This window comes from Ctenopharyngodon idella, chromosome 18, assembly GCF_019924925.1.
Source record: "Ctenopharyngodon idella isolate HZGC_01 chromosome 18, HZGC01, whole genome shotgun sequence".
Classification (NCBI taxonomy): domain Eukaryota; kingdom Metazoa; phylum Chordata; class Actinopteri; order Cypriniformes; family Xenocyprididae; genus Ctenopharyngodon; species Ctenopharyngodon idella.
The window spans coordinates 24,327,707-24,353,521 of record NC_067237.1 but is presented as its reverse complement, the minus strand read 5'-3'; the positions used below and the strand labels follow the sequence as shown (position 1 = coordinate 24,353,521).

Below are 25,815 nucleotides of genomic sequence, written 5' to 3'. Positions count from 1 at the left end.
CTTTTTTTTGTCGGAGAAACACATTATTTTGAAGAATGTTGGTAACCAGTTTTGACGACCACCGACTTCCATTTGTACAAAAAAAAAAAAAAAAAATCTCAAAATATCTTCTTTTAAATTCCACAGAGGAAAGAAAGTCATACAAATTTGAAACAATATATGGGTGAGTAAATAATGACAACTTTCTTTTTTTTTTGGTGAACTATCCCTTTAACATTACAGAAGTACAATCCGTTGCAAACAGCAATTCATATTGACTTTAATACATACTATACCTACACAAATGCTCTGTGTTATACAATGTGAACTATTTTTAACAGATTAATATTTGGTTCACCTCCATTACCTTACAGCACACGAGGCAGACAGGAACTTGTGGCACTGCAAACTAACCCAGATGTTTGGACATGTGCTTACACTTACATTGTCTTTAAAACAGTTCTAGCAAAGGGAAAAAGAAACCATTAACGACAGCATAATATAAACACATTAGACCAGCTTTGGAAAAATACGCTCTCTTTATTTTATTTTATTTTAGAGACACCTCTTGACCAAATTACCATTTTATGAGTTAGCATAAATGCTAACATTTGTATTTATATGGTATTTAACCAGCTCTGCTTCAGGGCAGACCCAAGAGGTCAAGATGCCATAGAGACGGTTAACATGAATGGAAAGTTTTAGTATTGTGTAGTGGGAGGAATTTTAAGAGAATGACTAATTGCCCTGTCGTATCTTACAATGATGTCATGACCTAGCCGTCTTTATATGTACCACAAACATTCGATAAAAAGCAAACAGGCATTTTATCACCAGTGCAGAACAGAGTGGAAACCAGCTACTGCAGGGCTCTTTACACAAATATATCTTGTGCTTTTGGTGCCCTCTAACCTCAGTGTACCAGATAACAAAAGGCACAATGCTAGTTTATCAATGGCAAGCCAGGTTTTTGTTGGTTTGAGAATGGAAATATGGGAGTGAAAAATGATTATGGGGAAGAAAAAAAAAAAAATGTATAAATTACAGATGGAAATCCTCTTTCTACAAAAATGTTGTGTAACTCCCAGAGCTCTTTCAAGGAAGTACCACAATCTTTTTCTCAAGTTTTTGCTGAGGGAAGATGAACCTCCTCATGACATCATCCAGCTCCTCCAGAGCCAGCTGAGCATGGAGTACAGCCACATCATCTGGGTCCGACCGCACCACCCACTTCAGAGCCCGATACAGCTCCAACAAAACATCCCCAAGAACCTGAAAAAGCAGAAGGGGAGACAGAAAGCACTTAGTGAGCAGATGTACTGTTTTACTGCACAACTGAAAGCGAGAAAAAGTACAAACGAGGAAGAGAAAATAATGAGTACAGTATATGTCTCTTGAGGCAGATGGTCTCTTGACCTTCTCCCTTACAGCAGGAGAGCGCTTCTGTAAGCAGTCAGCTGTTTTAGTCTCACACTAAGAGGACACCAGGCACTGAGACTTATGGTTTACCTGGACGAGCCGTCTCATTACTCACTGCAACAGCTGTACAGAGTAACAACCGTTCCTCATACCAGAAGGACCTCTGTCAAGCTCCATCCTGGGAAACTCAACAGACGGCGATGACAGACATGGCTTTGCACCCGGGCCAATGCCAAAGCGCAGGCCAGGGACAGCACTGTCTGAAGCGGAGACTAGTAAAACCTGTCCTATAAAGTGCATGTGCAAATATTTCAAGGATCAGGGTACTAACTAGGGTGGACACTGGTGCTGTAAATCAGGGGGTCAAAAGTATAAAAGGTCATTTGCAGCAGCAGTGGCCAGTTCAGTCTGCTCTGAGGTCATGGGATCAGTTCATGTGTGTTTATAGAGGGAGTTTAAGATGTGTTGTATGAGGACAAACCCCAAAAAATTCCAAGTGTTGCAAAGTGAAGTAGTAAAAGGACAAAGCAGAAGATTTAGCATCCTGACATTTTGTGTCAACCTCTCTGCAAAATTAAATATATCATCTTATACAACAATACTTATCTAGAAGAATCTTATTACAAAAAATTAACAGTCTAAAAATTATTTAAATAAAATATTTTGAAGAAAAGTAATTTTTAAATTTAAATTTTATTATTATTACTGTTTTAATTATTTAAAATAATTTTTATTTGATTACATTTATTTAGGCTCATTTACTTTTAATTTTCTATGGAAAATTATACTAACTATAATCACACTGAAAAAAACTGGCAAATAAGATGAAGATATTATCAAGGTTTAAAGATTATTACATTGAAGAAATACATTTGATGAAATACAGTGATCAAGTATCTTTCTTTCATGGAATGTGTGACACTCTTGTGATTCATTCCCTATTATTTTTAACTGGAATATTATTATTACACTGCATTATGGGGGAACAGATCTGTAGTCTGTGAGGCTGGAATGTCAATCGGCTGCCAGTCTGCTGACAACATCAAAAAAAACAAAAAAACATTTTTAATCAATAAAATGTACAAATGTGGTCAGTTGTGTGGTTCATATGATCTCACAACAGGATAAACATCTGTTGAAGATGGCTGCCAATAGTCTGGTGGATCAGAGACTCAATGTTCTTACATCTATCTAAGCTGTTACACACCTCTGATTGGTTAATGTAGTTACAGCTGTAACTCTGAACTTGTGATACATAAAACTTCATAGAAGGTTTCTCAAAAAACTAAAAAAGGTAAAAAAAAGTACCATAGTATTTTTCAACAATGTCTTGGCAACACCTTACAACACTCTAGCATAGCAGGGACAAATTTTGCATGAGCAAGGACCACCTTTTCTTATGAAAATCTGACAAAAAGGTTATCATATGGTTTAGATCTATTAATTTTATTCATCGTGCACCAAATGACCTGTAGGAGCTATAGACGGAAATTAAAGGAATTGCTGAGAAAGTGATGAGAGTCGTGGGAACAAGAGTGTCTGCTGAGAGTGATGATTAGACAGAGCATTGGTTATCTTACACTGCAGGTGACCTCTAAATAAGAGAGTAGAAAATTACAGATGGTGCTGCTCATCAGTCCAGATGCTGGAAGAATTCCTCCCACTAAACACGTGCGTTGATCTGAAGACACCAGATCGGAAGACCTAACAACCTACTCCATTATCCTCACACACAAAACACAGACATAACCTCAGAGAATGTCCTTCTGTTTTCAGAATTTACCAAAAAAAAAAAAAAAAAAAAAAAAAAAAAAACTTCAAGTGGATGCCTTTTCAAATGAATAAACTCAGTGATGGGACTTCACACCTTTAAAGAAATATTTTGTGTTAAAAACATGCTGTAAATGGATAGCATCTGTGGCATGCTGTTGAACACAATTTTGTGTTTGTTTGTTTTTTAAACCGATCAACAAAAGTGACCGCAGAGACACTTATAATATTACTAAAGATTTCCATTTCAAATAAATGCTGTTCTTTTGAACTTTCTATTCATCAAAGAATCCTGAAAATATGCATCATGGTTTACACAAAAATATTAAGCGGCACAGCTGTTTTCAACAGGGATAATAATAAGAAATGTTACTTGAGCACCAAATCAGCATATTAGAATGATTTCTGAAGGATCATGTGACACTGGAGTAATGATACTGAAAATTCAGCTTTTCCATTACAGGAAAAAATTACATTTTAAAATGTAATAAAATAAAATAAATTAATTTAAAGAGTAAATTAAAATACTAAATAATTAAACAAAAAACTTTTAAGTCCTTTAAAAAAGCTATTCATGTTCATTTAAGGGCCTGTTCACATAAGATGCGTTTTGGTCGATTGGGTCACAAGTGGATGATGCTAAATACATGTGTAAACAGGGTCTAAAATGCTTTGAGCTCGTCCACTTTTGACCATTTCCAGAGGTAGTCGAAAACACATCGAAAAACGACCGGATTGCTTTTGTAGTGTAGACGCTCATGTGGTCGAATGTGTTCAAACAGCCACAAAAGACCACCTACTCTGCACCTACTGACTTAATGCGTAAACATTATGGGAAGTGCACTAGCCAGACGGGATTTAAACTTTGTCGGCTAAAGACCCAAGTTTGGTTTGAAGTTGAAAAAGCACAATGTTCTCTCACCATTCCTTTTTCACTGTGTTCAGTGTGGTCTTGCGGCTATCAAAGCCTATTTCGTCCATTAAATTGCAATATTTGAAAAAGCCCACACATTTACCCACCCTCCCCTCGAAGAAATCAGGACAGAAGTGGTTGAAAATGGACAAAAGAGACAGAATAAAACACCAGGTGTAAATGGTGTCATCTACTTGTGATCAGATCGACCAAAATGCATCTTAATACCAGGTGTAAACAGGGCCTAATACCAGCTACTGCAGAATCACAAGTTTAATGTTTAATTGAATACACATTTAAAAAAACTCACCTGAGTTGTTTTATCACTGAGGCCCCTAAGAACCAGAGCAATGACATGGACCGCAGCTCTCCGAACCTCTGCTTCTCTGTCCGTCTTTATCAGGGCGGTGAGACACGTGCTTAGCTGCAGGGACCACACAAATAGAGGTCAAATACAAAGGACGCACGCTGGCCGCAGAGATCTGCAATGCTGCACTAGTTGATCTTTATGTCAATGTAGTGGGTCGATTGATGTCTAAACACATGCACAAGGGTTTGCAGTAGGCTGATGGTCAAGATGGTCTAGAACAGCCTGTTGCAGAAGGCTCTTTCATGAATAAGCAGCCCAGTTAGTCACACTGACAGAGATGCTTATTCATGAAGATCTTTAGATCACTGCCGCAGTTCAGCCACTTACAGTAGATTTTCTCAACGACCGTATGCACAAGCGCTGAAAAATAAACAAACTGCTTTCCAACTGCAAGGCGTCACATATTTCACATATTGGCACAAGTATCAAAGAATACTAGATTTGTATTTCCTGAAGGAAACATCAATGCTTACAAGGCAACAAAAGTATAATGCTAAAGTCTCAGGTAAGCTTTTAGGCTTTGATTCTGCATAAAATACTGTTGACATGACTTCCCAGTTTGATGTGATTCTGATTCACAGGCTGTAAAATCAATATTTCAGTTATGAATGTCCATTTCACTTACATATGTAAGAAAGAACTAATCAATAAAATAACCAGCTCACAAGATTAATTTGTTTTGTGAATTGGGCTTTACAAATACGTTTGCATCAGCCACTGAAAATAGGCTTAGAGTAAAAGATTGATCTCAGGATTTTAAAGAGATATTTCACCCAAAAATGAAAATTTCCATAGTATTTTTTTCCTACTATGGAAGTCAATGGCTAAATGATGACAAAATTTTCATTTTTGGGTGAACTATCCCTTTAAGAATTATTATAGTGAGTGCTCAATTGAACAAAAAGCAATATTTTTTCCCAACCCTTAGGACACTTCTTGTTTTCTATTGGCTGTGTTCAAAAATCAACATAACACAAAACTAGCACATTCTATGGCACTTTCACAGGCAGCTATAATTGGTTAATTAACTCCAACAAAAAAGGCTAATCACAATTCAGTATGCAAATGAATTCAAGAAAAAGCCCCAAAAGCAATTCAGAATGCAAATATCATGGTGTCACCAGAACTTTCAGTTTAAACTGCTAACATTCTAAAATGGAACATTTTCATTTACAGATCTATTTTGCAAGCATTTAAATAAATTTGAACATACACAATCAATTGCTACATAAAGATTTGTGGTCAAGACATTGGCTGATTTTAATGAGCAAATCAGTGAAATTGATGCAGTTCAGGTCCATTCATCTATCACCCATCTGCACTAGCAGAAACCCTGATCTCAGCACTAGTACTGGTAATCTTGTGTAGAGAGATGTGCATGTGTACACACATACACAGCTGTGCAGAGTAAAGAGATCGATGACATCAGACTAGAAGCAGCCTTAGGGATCTGCTTAAAAAGAACTAATTACAGACTAAACAATGCACAGATTCAGCTTTTCATCAGCTTGTCTGGTTTTCTTGACTTGTAGGTTTTGAATACTAGAGTGGTGCTACCTCTTGTGCCAGTGGTCCGAGGGAAAAGTTGAGACGTTGGCAGAGTTCACCCAAATTAGAGAGGCTGCTGGCACGCACACTACTGTCCTCATCTCGTGTGCCGCTCAGGAACACACCAATCAAAGGCCGACCATAGTGAGGAGCAAGGTCACCTAAAAGACAAAATGTCCAAGATTTGTTTTTATGTTTTTATTTGTACAGATATTTAGGCATGTATAAAGACATACACTACCATTCAAAAATTTGTAATAATTAAGATTTTTTTTATTTTTCAAATAAGCTTACCAAGGCTCCATTTATTTGATTTAAAAATACAGTAAAAACAATTTAAAAGAACTGTTTCCTATTTTAATATATTTTAAAGTGTAATTTATGCCTGTGATGACAATTTTGTTTTGAATTTTATGTCAGTGTCACATGATCCTTCAGAATCATTCTAATATGCTGATTTGGTGCTCAATTATTATTGGTACTCAATTACTAATAACGGATCTTATATTATCAATGTTAAAAATAGTATTTGTTGTGTAATATTTTTGTGGATTATTATTAATGTCTTTACTGTCACTTTTGTTCAATTTAATGCATCCTTGCTGAATAAAAGTAATTTCTTTTTTCTTAATTCACCCCAAACTTTTGAATGGTAGTGTATTACTGATTCCACAAAAATACTTAGCAGCACAAATGTTTTCAACATTGATAATAATACACCAAAATCAGCATATTAGAATGATATCTAAAGGATCATGTGACACCGAAGACTGAAGTAATGGTAACTGTAAATTCAGCTTTGCCATCGCAGGAATAAACTACATTATAAAATATATTAAAATAGAAAACACTTCTTTTAAATTGTAATATTATTTCACAATATTAATATTTTACTGTATTTTTGTCAAATAAATATAACCTTGGTGAGCATAAGAGACTTTTCAACAACATTAAAAATCTTAATTATTCCAAACTTTTGACCTGTAGTGTATAAAGAGATATACAGACTTAAAATAATAAAAAATAAACTTGGATTCATGAAAACAATCCAAGTTTATTTCGTTTAATTTTCTAATGAAAACACACACACACACACACACACACACACACACACACACACACACACACACAAAGCTGAAGTCGCCACTCCTCTTCCAATCTCTCCATCTCAGTGTGAAAGTCTGAGAAAGTCCAAAGCACGTACCTAAAGCATGAGCAAAGTCACTAAACTGGGATTTTTTGGCTCATGAGGAAAAGGGATCAGACAAAAAATAAAAAAATCCTCTTGAACTAACAGGTATTAGTGTAAGAGGAATTTAAATTCTTTATGGGAAATAAATAAGGATAAAACCAGACAAAAGCAATTAAAATGGCTGCCAGGTGGGTCCGGAGGGACTTGCTCCCCACAGCTGATTTTTCTGGCCCTGTTTGAAATATCATTCAAACTGTATAAAACCTTCCAGAATTCATGTGCCAGGACCTATTCAGACATCAATGTCCACTTGTTCAGCTGACCAATCCTCCAGAGCTTTAATGGCTATTGTGGACTAGATCTACGAGAAAAAAATGGGTGTCTGATGGGAGGGGAAAAGAAAGGGGCAAGAAAAAGTGTAACATACACTTCTTTGATCCCATGCTTCTTGTTAACTGTGGCCATCTGTCCAAGCACCTTATTAAGCGACATGTTTAATTGGAAACCAATGGCACACTTATGCAGGAATAGGATTTATTTAATTACGCATCGGATGTGTACATAACTAAACAGCATGTTGTGGTTAGACGTTTAGTTATTTATTACAAAACCAAGGATTTAAGGATTGAAATAAGTGTCTTATTAGATAATACTCAAGGGTTGAAAATGTAAATTGAGCTCAAGTGTGCGGGTGAAGTGTGTGATGCCCCCTGCTGTGTGTGAAGGCACTATGAATGTGACAGAGAGCTGTGAGACTCATTGTGCGGTTTCAGCGGACTGTAGCAGCTGTTGGGCTTTTTCAGAGCTTGGTCTGTTAGCGTTAAGGAGCCGGGCCAAGAGGACATGCCTCAGACCCAGACTGAATGATCTCGAGACACAATGAATAACCGCACACTTGTGCTGGGGATACGACACTGCCCAGATCTGACAAACAGGTCCTGAAATGGAGCATGTTTATTAAAAGAAAGTATTTTAAAGGAAGAAATACAGAAAGAAATATGAAAAAGACTACAGACAGTGACTGTGCTCACCCATGGCCCTGCAGGCTCTCATTAAAACCTCGCCCACTTTGAGGCGTGTCTCTAGGGAGCGCTCTCTTTTGGGGGGACAGACAGTTGCCCCGGTCTGATACTCTCCCAGCAGTCTCTGCAGAATCTGCTCAGGAAAAGAGTCAGCCAACACAGCCAACCCTGAAACAAAAAAAAGAAACAGCAGCTTTGAATAAAGACTAAAACTCTGACAGACCCTTTAAGACAGGATGAATAAAAAGCACAGCAGGCTGCCAGAGCATTAAAATCTTAACTTAGCTATTCCTCAATAGGGCAAAAAAGGGATGCTTGAGATGGTTCTTACCATTTATGGACAAAAGGTGAGATAACAATGGTTGCAAATAGAGCTGGTTTAGCTAATCAACCTAAAATAGATCACCCCAAATCTGTTTGTTGGCCCAGAAACAGCGCCCTTGTAGATCCCAAAGCTGTTCCTAAAATAACCAGACACACATATACAAAAGAAAATCCTCCACAACTGCCGATCAATATACTATGGAAGCTTGTTTCCGCCATGAAATAAAAAATAAAAAAGGTAATACTTTTTTCCTTGCAATTGCAAGTTTATATCTCACAATTCTGACTTTTTTCTCAGAATTGCAAGATATAAACTCACAATTCTGATTTTTTTTCTCAGAATTGCAAGATATAAACTCACAATTGTGAATTATAAAGTCAGAATTGCGAGTTATGAAGTCAGAATTGTGAGATATAAACTCACAATTCTGAGAAAAACATCGGTCTTTTTTCCTTCACAAATGAACATTATAACACGCACTTGAGACTTTATATCTCTGTGAGATAGAAACTCGCAGTTGTGTTATAAAGTCAGAGTTGCGAAATATAAATCACAATTCTGAGAAAAAGTAAATTGCGCCTTTATATCAAGCAATTCTGACTTTATAACGCGCAATTCAGGCATTATATCTCGCAATTCTGACTTTATAAGACAATTGTGAGCTTATATAACACAATTCTGACTTTATAAGACAATTGTGAGTTTATATAACACAATTCTGACTTTATAACATGCAATTCTAACTTTATATCACGCAATTGCGAGCCTAAACCTCACAATTCTGCAAAAACTCGCAATTGCAAGACAAAAAGTCAGAATTGTGAGATAAAAAGTCTCAAGTACCTTTTTTATTGTTTTTATTTAATGGCGGAAACAAGCTTCCATAATATACCCCAACATTCAAAAGTTCGGGGTTGTGAAGAATTTTTTTTATGTTTTTTGAAAGGCTGGATTTATCTGATCAAAAATATAGTAAAAACAGTAATATTGTGAAATATTTTAACAATTTAAAAGAACTGTTTTCTATTTTAATATATTTTAAAATGTCATTTATTCCTGTGATGGCAAAGATTAATTTTCAGGATAATTAATCCAGTCTTTAGTGTGACATGATCCTTCAGAAATCATTCTAATATGCTGATTTGGTGTTCAAGAAACATTTATTATTATTATCAATGTTGAAAACATTAATGAGCACAGGAATCAGATGGTTTGTCTATTCATTACTGGTCATTTAACAAATAAAAGGTTTAATCAAACGTCTGTATTTTTTAAAAATGAGTAACATGGGGGCTGAAAACATATTGTAATGGGTTGAGGTAAAGTTGACAGTGAGTTCTGCTGGCAAAGTAAATCAGGTCAGTGCAAAGTCTGTGCTTTATATTTACAACAACAAAGTCATTCAACCGGTCAAAACCAAGTAGTTTTATTATGTACCATTACAACTACAAATAAATCAAAATTTGATATTCATTTCTAAAATCCTTCAATAGTCATTTAAAAAAAGAAAAAAGAAAAAAATAGGCAAAAGCAGGTGTGATTGTCATATTTTGTTGTATTTCTAAGGAGTTTAGGCTGGTTTCTTTCTTGAACTAATGAACGAATTACCTTGAATGGCAGACAGATACACAAAGGAGTCTTCATGTTCCAGGTTTTCCAGAAAGAGCTGTAACACATTGAAATAATTCACTGAAAGCTGAGTAAAGAATTAGGGCAGAGTTAATTAATTCCTTAGTCTAATTATCGCTGACAGTTTTTCAGTTCTCAGCGAGTTTACAGTAATGCAAATTAAAACATGTCTATGGCCTGCGGTTTTAAAAGATTTAAATGAGTTCACATGAGGTGAAGTGGTATGCTTTTGAGAGAGAATGAAAGAGTAAACGAAAATTATAACAACAGATAAGACATTTATGGCACTGGCTCAAATAAATATTTAAAACATACTGAATGAATCAAAAGAAAAAAAAAAAAAGAAAAAAAAACACTTTTTTGAGATTCAAAACTGTTAGCGTGATGCTCTGTGTCTGTGTTTATGTGTGAATTAGCTGTATTTATGAAACGTTGGACACAGAAGAAGCTCTTATTACAGAGAATATTAGATGAGACATTGCAGAAAGCCGCTCATCATAACTAGATCCCACGAGAGTCTTCAGATGCCCTCAAGCAAGAGGTTTTACACACCAAACATCCCACCTCATTTATAAAACATGGTCTAGACCCTCACCCACCCTCAACACTAGCATACAGGAGAAAGGAACACTGAAAGTCATTGGCCCATATAAACAATGTCACCCAAGGAAGAAGAGTCTACGCAATTCCCAGGAGAGATGTGCACGTGACACCAGACTTTTAGCATCAGAGAGAATAATGAATACTGGGAGAATAAGTGTTCATCAGATACTATAATGATCGCCTGCATCAAAACCTAAAAATGCAAACATTTTAAATCGAGTTTCAAAGGGCAATTTTTTGAGAAAGATACTGTTTTTGTCTTTGTGTAAACTATAAAAACGTGGATTTGTGAAAACAGTGACATCATGGGCATGTGTATTACGTCTTCAGTCTATAGGTTTGTAGCGTTTCTTTACAAAGTGACTTCGCCAGCTACTGGCCTGGCATGCATAATACAACGTTTTCTTATGTGAACAGGGATTGTTTTGACAAGATTGTTGTCGTGTAAATGTATCCTAAATCAGCCATTAAGAATATAAAATGATAATTGAACTGGAAATAATACACAGGAATTAGTGCGATACAAAAATATAATATAAAAAAAATAATTATACAAAAAAAAAAAAAAAAAGTTTCAATATTTTTAAATTGTTAAAATATTTTGCCTATAACAATAGTAATAATAATGAGAATTAATGGTAATATTTTAGAATTATAATACTTAATGTATTTAGATGCTTTTCGAATTATCAAAAGTATAAATTTATGTGTTCCCTGGAAATATTATATATCTATAGAAAGGTGTGGTCATATTATAAAGATCATACATTGTCAATAGTGTAGCGATGCATAAATCACAGCTCACATAGAATTAATTTAAAACCAAGCAGATTTCTGTTGGTCAAAACAGCAAAATTTGCATGACCAACATGAACACGAAAATCTCCCGATTATGCAGATTCCTAGTAAAATTACTAGATTTCACCCACAAATTTTCGCAGAGCAATGTGACCACTTCCATATCATACATAATGAAAAAAAAATTCATGCCAGGCCAGTTTTATCTGTCTTACATACAGTCAAACCAAAATGTATTCAGACACCTTGAACATTTCATTCATTAATACAGTTTATTCACTATAGTTTAAATTTTTTTTTATAAAATATGACAAGATCTCAGAATTAAACTGTATCAGAAAAAAATTAATCTTAATTATGTCAGATAACACTTAAGTAAAACATGATCAGATCAAAGTGTCTGAATAATTTTTGGTCCCAAATTTTTATCAATTTTATTGTATGAAGAATTTTTGGGTATAATATGTCACAGTTTACTTTATTTTGCTATCCTCACTTACATAAATGAACTATAGTGTCCTGCACCCACTAGTAAAAAATATAAAAAATTATATCTAGTGTCTGAATAATTTTTGGTTTGACTGTATATACAGTAGATACACATCAATACACTCACTGTTAGTAGTTTCTCCTTGTTCTGCAATGCCTCCTTGTCTCCATCTCTAACACAGCGGGTCAGTGAACGCAGTGCTACGGCTCGTGTGGGCACATCTGGGTCACAGGCTTCCAGCAGGCACTCAGAGAAAGCTTTACTGCGTGAGGACTCCGAAATCCCAGGATTGGGTATTCTTCCAGCTGTCTGAAAGTCTTTAACTTTGGGTGTTACACTAGGGTCTGTTTTATGTTTGGGATGTGAGATTGATTGTGAGGGGACCTGGGCTCTGGCTGGGAGGGAGTTTGAACTGTGGCCTGCAGGTTGAGCAGGACTGTGGGTAGTAGTACTGTGCTGGCTGGCTGTTTTGGGAACAGTTTTTGGGTGATATGCCCCGTGTGTGGCAATAGTGGCCCTCAGATCGGACGCCAGCTCCTGGATGACTGTCTCTTGGTGCTGCTGGGAAATCTGTTCCAGGTGGGGCAGCAGTGCAGCCATTGATGAATAATCATCTGCAGTGAGCTGAAAGAAGATATACACAGGTACATAAATAATATGTCCATGAACATTTTTTCCTAACATCAAGATTTTAGGTCAAAATTTGTCTATAAATGATGGCTGTCAATTGATTAAAACTTTTAACCACACTAATTACAATATGCTAATTAATCAATAACAATTAATTGCATATCAGTATTGCTAAGAACTTCCCCAAATGAATATAACACTATAAAAATTATATTAAAACTCAATTTACTTATTTTATTATTTTGCCCTTTTTGCATCATTGTTTTAATTAATATCACACCAAATTAATCCAACAATAAATGTATATTAGTGCATATTTTGTGTGCCGTGACTGGGCACAGCTTCTATGCAGTTCTTTTAAATAATACTGTGTATTATTACAGTTATTATTTATTGGTAGGTTAATTAAGGTTATACTGGTAAGCCACTATAATGGACTAATCTGAAAATAATAGATTCAGTGTAAATGAACAAAAAAAATGGTCACTTTATATTAGGTGGGGGCCAGCTCAAGTACACTGAACAAATGTGCGTTGGCTCTTTTGCCTCGGGCTGCCCATCAAGGCTTTCCCAAGCCAACATCAAAGTTTGTTTTACGAACTTTATCTTCTAGTTTATATATGTATTAAATATATTGTAACTACCCATAAACACAAATAACAGTTTTTTACTAGGAGAATTTTTACAATAGAATGAGCAAAAGACAGCAGCAAAATATATAATAATACACTACCTCAGCAGCTCCAGAGAGTAAAGTGGCCACAAGCCCCATTCCCATACTGAGAGTCTGACTCTCCACTGGGCTGTCAGTGCCATGCTCCAGACTAACACATGCTCTCTGCAGCATGGACGCTATGAACCCAACCACCTGCACACAGAAAGAGAGAGAGAGAGAGAGAGAGAGAGAGAGAGAGAGAGAGAGAGAGAGAGAGAGAGAGAGAGAGAGAGAGAGAGAGAGAGAGAGAGAGAGAGAGAGAGAGAGAGAGAGAGAGAGAGAGAGAGAGAGATGTATTGCTGGTATGTAAGTGTCTTGAGAGATCACACCTTCTTACCTTATCACTACATAAAGTAGCACAACTGCTGATATAACACAACTGTGCTATATCAGCCATAAGAGGCTCATACATGTGCCCTAAATAACAGTCAGAGTAAAGATGTTCTTTGTTGCGAGTTAAATGGAACAGATCTGGCCAGGGGATAATGTGCTCTTTTTTTAGCTGGCCCATGCTTCTCTTATTAAAACCTCAGTTGAATGAAAGCAGAAAAGACAAAATGATAAGAAAGCTTAAATGAGTTTAAAGTTTAGAATTAAAACTCAAACATAATTCAGTCAGGAAAAGAGAGAACCATTTAATATTTTTAAGTAATGCCAAGTGAATGACTTCTTCTATATCACACCTGAGTGGGCTTGGAGAGCAGCAGTGTGTGTGGAAGACCCTCACACATGATGGCCAGTGCCTGCAAAAGAGCAAGTCCCTGTCCGTGTCCACCTGCACGCCCCAGCAGGTGCTGCTCTAACTCCAGCAGGGTCATAGATGAGGTGTCCACTTCCTGCTCAACCTCATCCTGCTCAGCAGCCACAGCTGTTAAATCCTGGAAACAGCACAAAACAGACACACAATGAAAAAAAAAAATCTGGTGATCTCAGCATCTACTTTCAATTTCATGCCACTTTCACAGCATTCCAAATCTTTAGGAAAGCTTAAAGGATTAGTTCACCCAAAAATGAAATTTCTGTCATTAAGTACTTACCTTCATGTCATTCCAAACCTGTAAGACCTTCGTTCATCTTCAGAACACAAATTAGGATATTTTTGATGAAATTCAAGAGGGTTTTTTTATCCCCCATAGAAAGCAATGTAATTTCCATCATTCAAGGTCCAGAAAATAGTAAAGACATTGTTAAAATAGTCAGTGACTACAGTGGTTTAACCTTAATTTTATGAAGCGACGAGAATACTTTTGTGCACAAAAAAAAAAAAAAAAACCAAAATAATGACTTCTCTACTCTGTCTTTCTCCTACGCAGTTGACGCAGTGTAACGCTTTTATGTCCGAATGCTGGCTCAGTATTGGCCGACACTGTTCACAAAAGGTATTCTCGTTGCTTCATAAAATTAAGGTTGAACCACTGTAGCCACATGAATGATGTCTTTTTTAACAACATCTTTAATACCTTTCTGGACCTTGAATGACGGTAATTACATTGCTTTCTATGGGGGATAAAAAAAACCTTGGATTTCATGAAAAATATCTTCATTTGTGTTCCGAAGATGAACGAAGGTCTTACGGGTGTGGAACGACACAAGGGTCAGTACTTAATGACAAATTTCATTTTTGTGTGAACTAACCCTTTAAGATTGTTCTTTTTAATCCTCTACTCTACATTTTGAAGCATTCTTGGGTCCTCAATCCTTGCTTTAGAGTCTTAAAAACAACTTACTGACATTCATTTATCTTAGGTGCTATAGTTTAGACATTGTTGAGCTACATTAGAAACGGTCAGGCTCAAACAGACTGGCAGAGGTCAGCACCTGCAGCAGCAGTAGGAAAAACTCTCCAGGCAGGTCACTGTCCTTCACCTCTCCCAATAACTCCACCAGACACTGGACTCTCCACTGCTCACCTGAGACCTTCTCATACAGGGCATCATCTTCATCACTGTCAAAACACAGAAAAAGAGACAGTTAATTATTTTGTATGCTTTGCAACATAACAACCATTCAAATGTCTCTAATGCTCAGCATGGCTATATTTATTTGAAAAAAATAGTTTTTTTTTTTTTTTGTGGAAACCGTGATTTTTTTTTTTTCAGGATTCACTGATGAATAGAAAGTTTAAAAGAACAGAATATATTTAAAATAGAAATCTTTTGTAACGTTACACATGTCGTTATAAATATAAACATAAAATTAAATATAAATAACACATATAAGTAATGCTTAATTTATTGAAAACAAATAAGATGCACACAAAATTAATCAATGAAAATCAGTATTTTACACAATATCAACTCTAAATTCAAATTTTAATCACTAAATCAAATCACTAAACACGTAAAAACATACATTGTCCATTTAAGGATCTTGGTTTATTTTAAAATTGACAAAAGAGTAATCTAGCTAATCAGTTCTGCTATTTTGCCAAGAAGACCATCGGCCGATAAGCTCAAAATGGCGAAATACTGGCTTGTAAATCAGACTTGTAAACCTAATATATCACTACTTTCCACAATACACTGTATAATTATTGTAGGGTTCCCAATTATTAATACCTGATAAGCTCTCTCACTGTAAGTCTGGCCCCTCCTTCACTGCCAGGTGAGAACTGAAAGCCGTGTCTGACTCCACCTACTTCTCCCAGCAGTCCACACAAGCGTTTCAGCAGCAAAAGAGCTACTGAGCGCTCTGAGTGAGACAGGCACCATATCAGGATCTCCTGACAAGATGTACTGTAGGGAACAACCACTTTTAGTCTTTTCCAAACATATGGTCTATTACAAATTCTTCATACTGGAAATACAGACTGACCGTAAATGAGAGACATTCTGTTTGGTGAAGCAAAAAAGATTGAACAGTGTTGAGATGACATCTGCTAGAGCTTTCAGCAGCACTTCTGATGGATTATTACCCACCACACAAATCTAAACAGAATGAAATAGCATTCTTATGTAAATGATTATATAGTAGTTTCATATAATTGATGATATGGAGCATTAAACAATAAAGAATGCTTGGCTTACTTTATATACATCCTCAATACAGCGAGTCAGCTCCCACTCCTCCACTGTATCCTGGGATAGATCATCTCCTGCAAAAGCTTATCAGTTAATTTTGTAATGCTCAAAAGAGTATATGCTTTGCATCTTAGAAATTATTTCAGGCCTGTGTGTTGGGACAAACATTAGCATGCAGCTTGATGCAGGTTTTTCACACAACCTAAATTAAATCAGCCACTATAAAATGCTAAACTGCAGTCATCTGATAAATACTAACCAGTTCCCTGTGCACAGCGACGTAGGGGGGAGAGAAGAGGAAAGAGCAGGAATCGCTGCGCAAACTCAGGGCGATCTTGCACCATGATGAGTGCCGCCCTGGTGGCCACTCTCTGGAACTGCTGTGCAGTCAGCTTGTCTTTGAAATGCAGAAGCTCCAGAACCTAAATCCGGTGACAGTACATTCTATGATTACAGTAAATTTTAAACATTCTGTATAGGTTTTTAGGAAACAGATGGCTATGCACTCTTGCTTTTGTTATTATATGACTAATAGTATATTTTGCAAACCAAATAAAACTCTAAATAACAATTACAGCGATAATCTCACTATTTTGACTGTAATGAGAGAACATTACTTTACCTGTGGACACACTTGACTGTAATAGCTCTCAGCAGAGAGGGACTGCTGAGGACAAGCGGCAAGAATCTTTGCCACAGCATCACATTTCCTCCAGTCAGAGTCGCCACCTGCTGGTCACCAATGTGAAACACAGGCACAGGTAAACATAACTGAAAGCACATGCTGAACATTCATAGCTCATAAAAAAAAATAAAAAAAAACAGAATGAGAGAATGACTTCCCATGGAATGATAAACCTATTGGAAACACATTGGGAATTTTGAATCTATGTACTGGAATTGTTATGCACTGGATGAAAACACACATTTTTCCACCATCATTCAAAAAATGATGATTACATAACTTGGCTGAACCCACTGATACTGTGCTGTTTATAGAATATGCAAAACATATTTTGCTCACTCACTGACATATCTCTCCATCAGTCCTATATTTATCTATTTTCATCTAGCCGTTCCAACCGAGACGTAATATGTTTGTCTCCTTCACAGTCTGCAGCTTTTTGGGGTTAATTAATTGTAATATTCCAGGAAACAGCACACAGTTCCAGAATGTTTACTAGTAAATATTCTAGTTTAGGGTTGCAAAATTGAAAGAGTTTTAAAATGGATTTTGAGGTTAGTAACAAAATATATGGCTGGTATAATGCTCATTTGTGTAATATTAATAAATAATAGCAAATAAGGCGTACATTAAATTTATTAATTTGAATAAATACTAGATAGGTTGTCTTGTAAACTTGATTCTTACTGAATACGAATAAATACTTATTGCAGACAATATTTAATACTCACAATTAGCAAAAATATTTGAGAACAGACAATATTTATTATCCACCGACAATGCATTCAGTAAATTTTGGAACGGACACTAGATAGATGGTCTTCTAAACTTGATTCTATTCCATGAAAAATCTTTTCAGATTTTCAAACAGCAAATTCTGATGGTTCCCTGAACCCATTATCTAGGGCCAGTTGCATAAACATAGCCATTATTTTAAAGGTGCAATGTGTAAAAACCGCTAGATGACGCTAAAATGTACACACTGCACCTTTAAGACAGTGTCTTAATATCTAGTATGACCGACTAATATTTAGGGGCAGTCAATCTTACTATTTAGTGTGTAACTGACTTTAAAAAGTTATGAACAGTCTTAAACAATTGGATGACTAACTTGTAAGACTAATCAGTCATTTTTAAACCCTGCCCCTCTACCCTTTGCTAAATTCAGCCTTACCTCCGGTGCCCTCTAAGATGGCCCTCACCACTGCCTGGACGCCTTGTGGTTGGATTAACCTGTCAGACAGCAACTGTCCACACAGGCGCCTCAGCCATGGGGGAGCTTGGGCTAGAGCCTTACCTCCCCCTCCAGCACATCCGCCTCTGGAACCTGAACATGCCTACAGCAGCGTGACAGAGAACATAAAATACACAGGACGTGTCTCTGGGGAGTCACACAAATACTAACACATCAGAAAAGTATACAGAAAGATAGGGGGCAACACATACCTGTTTAGGACCCCCTTGCAGAACAAGCAGCTCTTTGATAACGATTGGCTGATACACTTTCCCAAGAAGACTGTGGAGTGCTTCTTTGCAGGTCTTGCGCTCTTCCACCGTCAGTCCCTGTGGTAGATGAGAATGGCTGAAATAGTTCAACATTTAGCTTTGGCCAATATGAAACTGAGTGATGTACAGGATTCCCACACCTACTTACCAATGAATTTTCATGTCGTTCTTTATTATTGTATATGGATTTATTAATTTTATAAAAGATTTGCCTCTAAAGGATGAAACACTGAGAATAACTAGAACAGAGTTATTTTAGTATAATTTATATTCTATTAAAATATTAATATTTTGAATGAGCATTTATTTTTATATTTTCAGTTTTAGTTTAAGTTTTAATGTTTCATGCTTTTGTCATTTTTTATTAGTTTTTGTTTTATTTAGCTTTAATGAATTATTCAGTTTTAATTTTAGTAATTTTGTACTTCAGCTTAAGTTTATATTTTATTTTAATTCAGCTTTTACAAAAATGAATTTTATATATATATATATATATATATATATAAAAATATATAAATATATATATATATATATATATATATAAAATTCATTTTATATTATATATATATAAAAAGCTTCAAAGCTTCATGAAGCAGTGTTTTGAAATCGCCCATCACTAGATATTGTTGAATAAAGTCATTATTTTGTTTTTTTGGCGCACAAAAAGTATTCTTGTAGCTTCATAACATTAAGGTTGAACCACTGTAGTCACATGAACTGTTTTAAATATGTCTTTAGTAGCTTTCTGGGCATCTGAAAGTGTTATTTATCTTGCTGGCAATGGAGGTCTCACTGAGCCATCGGATTTTATAAAAAATATCTTAATTTGTGTTCTGAAGATGAACGAAGGTCTTATGGGTGTGGAACGACAAGAGGGTGAGTAATTAATGACAGAATTTTCATTTTTGGTTGAACTAACCCTTTAAATATTGCTTTGATATTAGTGTATTTTTACCTTGTTGCCCTTTGTACCATCTCCTTCAGGCCGCTGGGGTCGATAAGCTAACTGACACAGAGCTGCCATGATGTCACCTAGGTGGCGTGTAAACACAGGAGTAGCTAGTGATGACAGTGCAGACACCTCCAGGAGCACATTAGTGGTGATAAGTAGACGGCGTTCCCCTGCAGGGGCCACATCGTGTCGGACTGCCCCCTCCACTGCTGCCCCAAAGGCTGACCTCAGCCCCAGTGCCACCCCTACACCAGGAGCTAAATATGGGCAGAGACCCAGTGTGACCACAAACTGCAGCACAGTGCCCAGTGTCTTTTGTTGGGCCACACTCAGAACATCTGGGGGAAGTGGTGGAGCTGCTTCGGGGGTTGCAGGATTTGGCACAGCAGGAATCTGGTGAAAGGCTTCTAGGAGGCGGTTGAAGTGACGTGCCAGGCAGAGCAGTAAGAGCAGACATTCCTGGACAAAGCTCCAGGTTAGGTCATTAGTATCACTGCAAAACCATGTGATGTCTCTTCTGACCTCCTCCAGAAGATGTCGGGCTTCCTCCAGCTCTTCGTCTCCAGACATGCGCTCCCGAAGCTCTGACAGGTTCCTCTGTAGAGCCGACACAAGTGCTGTTTGTGGGCTTTGCCCATTGCTCAATTGAGCCTCTGGAAAATAGTGTGCGTCCATCATCGCATGCCATCACTCTTTAACAAATTTGCAAATCATAAACAACACACAAAACTGCATAACTTTTTCCCCGTAATGTTTGACAGAATGACAGTCAATATTAACTTTTTATTGTATGGAAAAAAATATACACTTAAAGTGTAAGTCGAGGCTGTCAGTACCAAGAATATTTTGTGTTTCACGAAAATAAACAAAGAAATTCATGCAGTTTGGAATAACATGAGGGTGTGTAAATGATGATTACTAATACTATATTACTACCAAAGCATGTTATGAAACATCACTTTTTGACCCCGAGTATATATTCTTTCTTACCTCGAATAGGTTTCGTTAATATACCGAGAGACTTTGTTAGTGCTGTGGTCATTTTTCGCCACACTGCAATGTGTCTACAGAACTTTGTCGCAAAGCTTTAACGTAACTGTTGTTGAAACTGATGAGAAACATTTTCAAAATAAAAGTCCCACTTAGTCGCACAAAATAAAAGCTAGTTTCGCACGAAACCCAGAAGGAAAAGCAGAACTAAATATTGCAATGACAATAATGTATATGACAATTATCATCTACATTTTACATTTTCATAAATCTTGGTAATCTTAATGGTGAATGGTTAGTACTGTAATGTAAACATCTGTCTATGTACCTCTGGGTAAAGGCACTAAAACAAATGGTACAATATTTATAAATACTTTAATTTATCTAGCCTACTATATTAAACATTTTTTTCAAAACAGTGTTTATATATATATATATATAGAAATTTGGGGTGAATTATAAAAAAAACAACGAATGAGTGAAGATCAGCAGATTTTATTCAACATAATACCATTTGAACAAATTGCAAGGTTCAAGAAAACAAAACATTCTAATACATTTTATTGTTATCACTGAAACAAACGTGATATAACTATTCCTGTCATTGACAGAGTTATTAAAGGACAGCTTAGCACAAGATCAAAAGTTCACATATTTGCATAATTTAAATAAAAGTTAAATAAATAGTAAATAAGTTATTAATATGTAAATAAATAATGGCTAATAATGTAGTGTTTTACAATAATACAAATGTATCTTTCTTTCAAGAAAGACTATGTTGGTTTATAATAAGTTAAAAAAACATGTGACACATGCAACCTTTTAGCTTATTCATATAAGCATATCAAACGATTTAAGTACCTTATCAAAATTGCATTTTAAAACAAACACGACATGGTACATGAGACACGTCTCTACGAGTTTGGTCTATATTGTCCTCTAGTACTGGCGAGGGACCACACAGGTACAGGCCACAGTTACTGACACAAGTTCATACTCTAAAGAGTATTTGCTGGAGTCAGACGGGCAAGGGACCTTCTTCAGGAATAAATGGGTTCTCTCCACAGGTACAGAGTTGTAGGTCATATTTTCAACCCCGTTAATGATGCATCCTTCACACAAACACTCTGCTTCCTCATATGTTGAGGGGTACATATCTGGCTTTTCCACAATTCTGAAAATACAACAGACACAAAGGCATGAGTTTTGTAGCAGGTCACAAAATTTGGTTAAATTCAATAGATATTACATAAACACAGCTGTTTTATTTCATAATTTTATATTGTTCTTTGAACACTACAAAATAGGCCTCATAACAACTCCGCCCACTTTCAACAGCTTTGATTCTGAGCGTTTTTCCCCCTCATTCATTTTCGTTATAGGGATTAAACAAATATATAAATAAGCCATTAACAGAGCCATATAGCTTCGGGGTTAATTAATTGCAAAATTACAAACTTTGTTAAAAGGTTCTGAGAATGAGAGAAAAACTATTCAACTGAGACAACTATGCAGCGCATGAGACGTTGAAAATGACATCGTCGAATAAAAATGACACTGTTAATGTGTCAATGTTAAACTATTTATAAACATGAAATATTAAAGTATGCATATATATATATTCTCTTTTTTACTTCAAAATAGTCAAATATGAAAGAAATAATGACATTATGGGAATCTGGTTCGATTACGTCATTAGCAATGCCTCGTTGCTGAACAGGGTTCTGATTTCTCTGGTAATATTAAATAGGAGAGCTATATTTACCTTGTCCGCCAGGGGGACAGTGAGCGTTCACTGATGTGTGATGAAGACCGAACGAAAGCCTCACAGGTGTCCGCCGAATGACGGGCAGGCCGTGGATGCGGGTGTCTGGCGGGTGTAAGCAAAGCCTGAAGTAGCTTTTTGTGTGCCTTGCTGAAGCCATGTTCAGAATCTTTGAAACATCCCACATGCTTTCCTTCCACGATGTGCTCCGACAACAAGAAGAAAAATATTCCAAAAAACAGTGGAAACTGCAAGGTAAAGAATAAATAAATAAAATAAGCAGGGTGCAACGTCAATTTCTTTATAAGGAAAAATAATATATTTCAAAAATCAAAATGAAATGTATTACTTTGTAAAATATTGATCAACTTAAAACATTTTCTACTTACCAACATAATTTGTTTAGACTTTATTATCAAAACTCAGAGTGATGCTCAATGAGTTCAATGCTCAGGTTGGCCTCAGGACTGTACTTAGCCTTCCTGCCGTACTTGCGCTTTTAAATACTACTCACCTGTTGTCCATCACCAGGGAAAATCCGAGTCTATGAGGAAATAGTAATAAATATTTACTTCCGTGCTTCCTCTTTCATATGAAGCGCATGTACACAAGCATCTTGAAAAAAAAAAAAAAAAAAATCCTTCAGACCTTCACTTTTTTAAAGCCTATTCATTAGCAATCATTCTGTAAAATGATTTCATTTATGAACTCAAAAGCATTCGCTTTTTGAACTTTTAAATATGAATAATATGAATGAGAAAGTGGGTGTTTCTGCTCTCATATCACCAGTAATTTTTCCTGATCCTTAAGTGATAGGAAAACGATTTCCCTCATTAAACTTCAGACATTAATAGTTGTTCTATAAATGTTCTTTGATGGCAAAGGGTAGATAAACTTTAATTAAAACATCCTGTAATTATTAGCCCCATTAATATTATTAAAAAAAGAAGTGTTGCAAGATAAGTCACATAAAATATTTTCCAAACTTACCCTGCATTTCATGAAATCTAGCTTCATTAACATGGAGAGGTATCGCCAATATTCAGATGGAGAAAATTTCCCTTTTTCTGAGCATTTTGTGACCTTTTCAAATCCTTGGAACAGTGAATGTGGAGATAAATTGTGGGAGCCCCCTGGATGTTTTGGACATGACAAAAGAGCCCTCAATAACAGGTCATTCATTAACTAAAATGAGCTTTGATAGCAGTTTTGGCTCTGTGGGGTTGCCATCACGGGACAAGACCAAGTGAATTTCCCAACATCATCACAATCAGCCGCTCAGAAAAAACATCTCCCCAGGAGTCCCCTAAGCTTCATGCATAAATTATATACATTCTAAGGAGAATGTGAAACTGACCATTCAATCACACTGTGACCTTTAATTTGACATCAACATTTAGAAAATTAGTTTCAAATACCTGTAGTACTTAGAAACAGATTGCACATTTACACTGTCGAATATGTATTACATTCTCTAATATTTATTAATGAATCATTTTTAAATGTTTTTATCGTAAACGTTTTACTGCTTCTGATTTATACAATGATGTTTGTTTTTAATTTAATGCCATACCAGCTACCACATCTATATTCATGGCGAGAAAAAAGTGAAAGCTCTGAAAAGTAAAAAATAAAAAACGTAATATATATTTATTTAATAAAAATAAAAAGGCAAGTAAAACTTTTATAAGAAAGCTTATCTTAGATAAAAATTCTAAATCTGGTTTCACTTAATTAAAAATCAACTAAAAAGTCCTAACGGAGTTACATCACAATCCATCAAAATATGCTTCAGCAATAAAGGACTCAAACAAGAGGGTCATAAAGAAGGACCTTCACCCATTAACAAAAACATATTGGTTTGGATTGGTCTGGAGTGTAGATAATGTTGTCCACCGACCACATGATTGATTTTGTAAAGTTTTTCTATTACGCTTCCATTCGGCTTGCCATTTTTTTGAGGATATAATAAGCATTTATAATAGGTTTGATGTATGAAGGTAGATTTGGGCATTTTTTAAGCTCCCAACAGCGTTTTATATTGTATTCAGCTGCAATGACACTAAATGACACTAGTGCACCACAGTAATTACACAAAGTGTAATAATTTGAAATGACTAATGAAAGAATGTGGGTGCATCATTAAAGATTATTTAACTCTTACAACTTGTGACGTAAAAATGTACACAACAGGAAAATGAATAATGTTCCAACCCTGTCAATGAATGATCTCACTAATTTGCTTTAGGTGTTGATACTAAACTGCAGAAGGAGGACAGTGGAACAACAAACAGTGCCAAGTAATCAAATAAAAACCACACAAACCGATGATGGAGATGTGCACAAGCTCTGCAGAAACAAAGCAGGGCAATCAGACCTTAATGCGCAGATAGATGGGGAAAGTCTTCCACTAGATCTTTCTATCAAAGAGGAATCATTTCAACAGGTTTATTCTCTTTATCAAAATAGTTTATTTAGAAGCTTTTTTCTGTCACAAAAAGCAAGACGGAATTATTCCTTATTTCCAGGTGTCCCCATTGCAGCCTCTCGCACTTTCAACTAAAAATGAGGGACAAATAAAATGCAGGTTTTCACTTGAAAAGCTAGGGGGGGAACAATGCAGAATCTTAAAAAAGCAATACTTCACATCACTGTCATTGGTTTTCTAGAATCATACACTTTAAGCAACAGGTATTGTGTCATCTGGCTTTGTAGTTGTACATGGTGAAAAACAGTAATGGCTAAACACGTGGCGGCGGATAGACAAATTCATTGGTTAAGTTGGAAAAGGCAGTTCTAGATTCTTTGAGCAGGACCGACGTTGAATGCGCAGATGCGTCCAGGATGGTCCAAACACTGTCCACCGTAACTCGCCCCATAAAATAACAGGAGTGAGGAAAAAGCAACTAGAATATATGAGAGAAGGAATTGTGGCAGGATGAAGAGCAAAAATGTGCACTGAATGTACAGTTTTTTTTAATGTTTGAGACACTACAGTAAAGATTCCATCCTGCGAAAACAAGTGAACAGCGGCACTTCTCAACTTTATCACATCGATATAAAATCTAGACAACCTCTCTCTGAGGGCAAAACAAGCAGAAATGTAACTGCGGTCTCTTTTCCCTAGGACATTTATGTGAGACATCCTTGGAGTTCAGAACGGCAAGTATTCCCCATTTCTGGCAAACACTGGGCAAAACTGGATGTCCCAGAAGCTGGATGACGCCAGGTAGATTATTTCCCAGGGATTTTTGCCCTTTTGCGGGCTATGGCGTCCTCGACAGCCTTTAGCTGTTTTAGCAGCTCCTCGCGGCGAGAAAGGGTGCTGCTCGGCTTGCCCGAGCCGGAACTAGAAGCGGAGCCAGAACCGGATCCAGCCCCGGGCGCAGGAGGTTTACCTGCAGACACTGCAGCAGGGCCTTTCCCAGAAGACTTGGGTGGAGGAGATAGAGGACGCTTCCTAGAGAGGGGAAATAAAGAGAGAATTGACTAAG

At 36.3% G+C, this 25,815-nt stretch overlaps 3 protein-coding genes across 8 annotated transcripts in view; all 3 read right to left on the bottom strand.

Annotated features, from left to right (window-relative positions):
* Nucleotides 1-499: 499 nt before the first annotated feature.
* Nucleotides 500-20,679, bottom strand: tango6 (transport and golgi organization 6 homolog (Drosophila)). 3 transcript variants are annotated; one of them, XM_051870922.1, is made up of 18 exons: nucleotides 20,557-20,679; nucleotides 19,570-20,219; nucleotides 18,555-18,671; nucleotides 18,283-18,445; nucleotides 17,046-17,155; nucleotides 16,683-16,845; nucleotides 16,430-16,497; nucleotides 16,218-16,330; nucleotides 15,962-16,138; nucleotides 15,222-15,348; nucleotides 14,087-14,281; nucleotides 13,422-13,556; nucleotides 12,185-12,682; nucleotides 10,147-10,204; nucleotides 8,223-8,381; nucleotides 6,009-6,160; nucleotides 4,392-4,505; nucleotides 500-1,251 (listed from the first exon to the last, which is right to left on the bottom strand). In XM_051870922.1, the coding sequence occupies exons 1-18, from the start codon at nucleotides 20,606-20,608 to the stop codon at nucleotides 1,075-1,077; spliced, it is 3,228 nt and encodes a 1,075-aa protein (XP_051726882.1). In that variant the 5' UTR covers nucleotides 20,609-20,679; the 3' UTR covers nucleotides 500-1,074. The 3 variants fall into 3 exon arrangements, with proteins under 3 accessions (XP_051726882.1, XP_051726883.1, XP_051726884.1); XM_051870923.1 differs by having other exon boundaries at nucleotides 17,046-17,152; nucleotides 20,557-20,636; XM_051870924.1 differs by lacking the exons at nucleotides 500-1,251; nucleotides 4,392-4,505; nucleotides 6,009-6,160; nucleotides 8,223-8,381 and adding an exon at nucleotides 8,448-8,674 and having other exon boundaries at nucleotides 20,557-20,636.
* Nucleotides 20,680-21,035: 356 nt separating this feature from the next.
* Nucleotides 21,036-23,074, bottom strand: il17c (interleukin 17c). The gene is made up of 3 exons (XM_051870091.1): nucleotides 22,711-23,074; nucleotides 22,322-22,569; nucleotides 21,036-21,730 (listed from the first exon to the last, which is right to left on the bottom strand). Exons 1-3 carry the CDS (start codon nucleotides 22,714-22,716, stop codon nucleotides 21,496-21,498), a joined length of 489 nt encoding a protein of 162 aa, XP_051726051.1. The 5' UTR covers nucleotides 22,717-23,074; the 3' UTR covers nucleotides 21,036-21,495.
* Nucleotides 23,075-24,768: 1,694 nt separating this feature from the next.
* Nucleotides 24,769-25,815, bottom strand: part of zc3h18 (zinc finger CCCH-type containing 18) — a 37,986-nt gene continuing 36,939 nt past the window's right edge. For all 4 annotated transcript variants that reach the window (XM_051870087.1, XM_051870089.1, XM_051870090.1 and 1 more), the window contains exon 19: nucleotides 24,769-25,781. In XM_051870087.1, the coding sequence (XP_051726047.1) occupies nucleotides 25,556-25,781 (226 nt within the window). In that variant the 3' untranslated portion in view covers nucleotides 24,769-25,555. The remainder of the gene's footprint in view (nucleotides 25,782-25,815) is intronic.

Bases quoted from the DNA above. Each gene is read 5' to 3' on its own strand.
- tango6 (XM_051870922.1), bottom strand. From the start codon at position 20,608: ATGACCACAGCACTAACAAAGTCTCTCGGTATATTAACGAAACCTATT. The intron at 20,220-20,556 runs GTAAGAAAGAAT...ACTATTTTCCAG, and splicing joins ATTAACGAAACCTATTCGAG to AGGCTCAATTGAGCAATGGG. The intron at 13,557-14,086 runs GTGTGATATAGA...TTCTGTGTGCAG, and splicing joins TGCTCTCCAAGCCCACTCAG to GTGGTTGGGTTCATAGCGTC.
- il17c (XM_051870091.1), bottom strand. The intron at 21,731-22,321 runs GTAAATATAGCT...TTGTATTTTCAG, and splicing joins CTGTCCCCCTGGCGGACAAG to AATTGTGGAAAAGCCAGATA.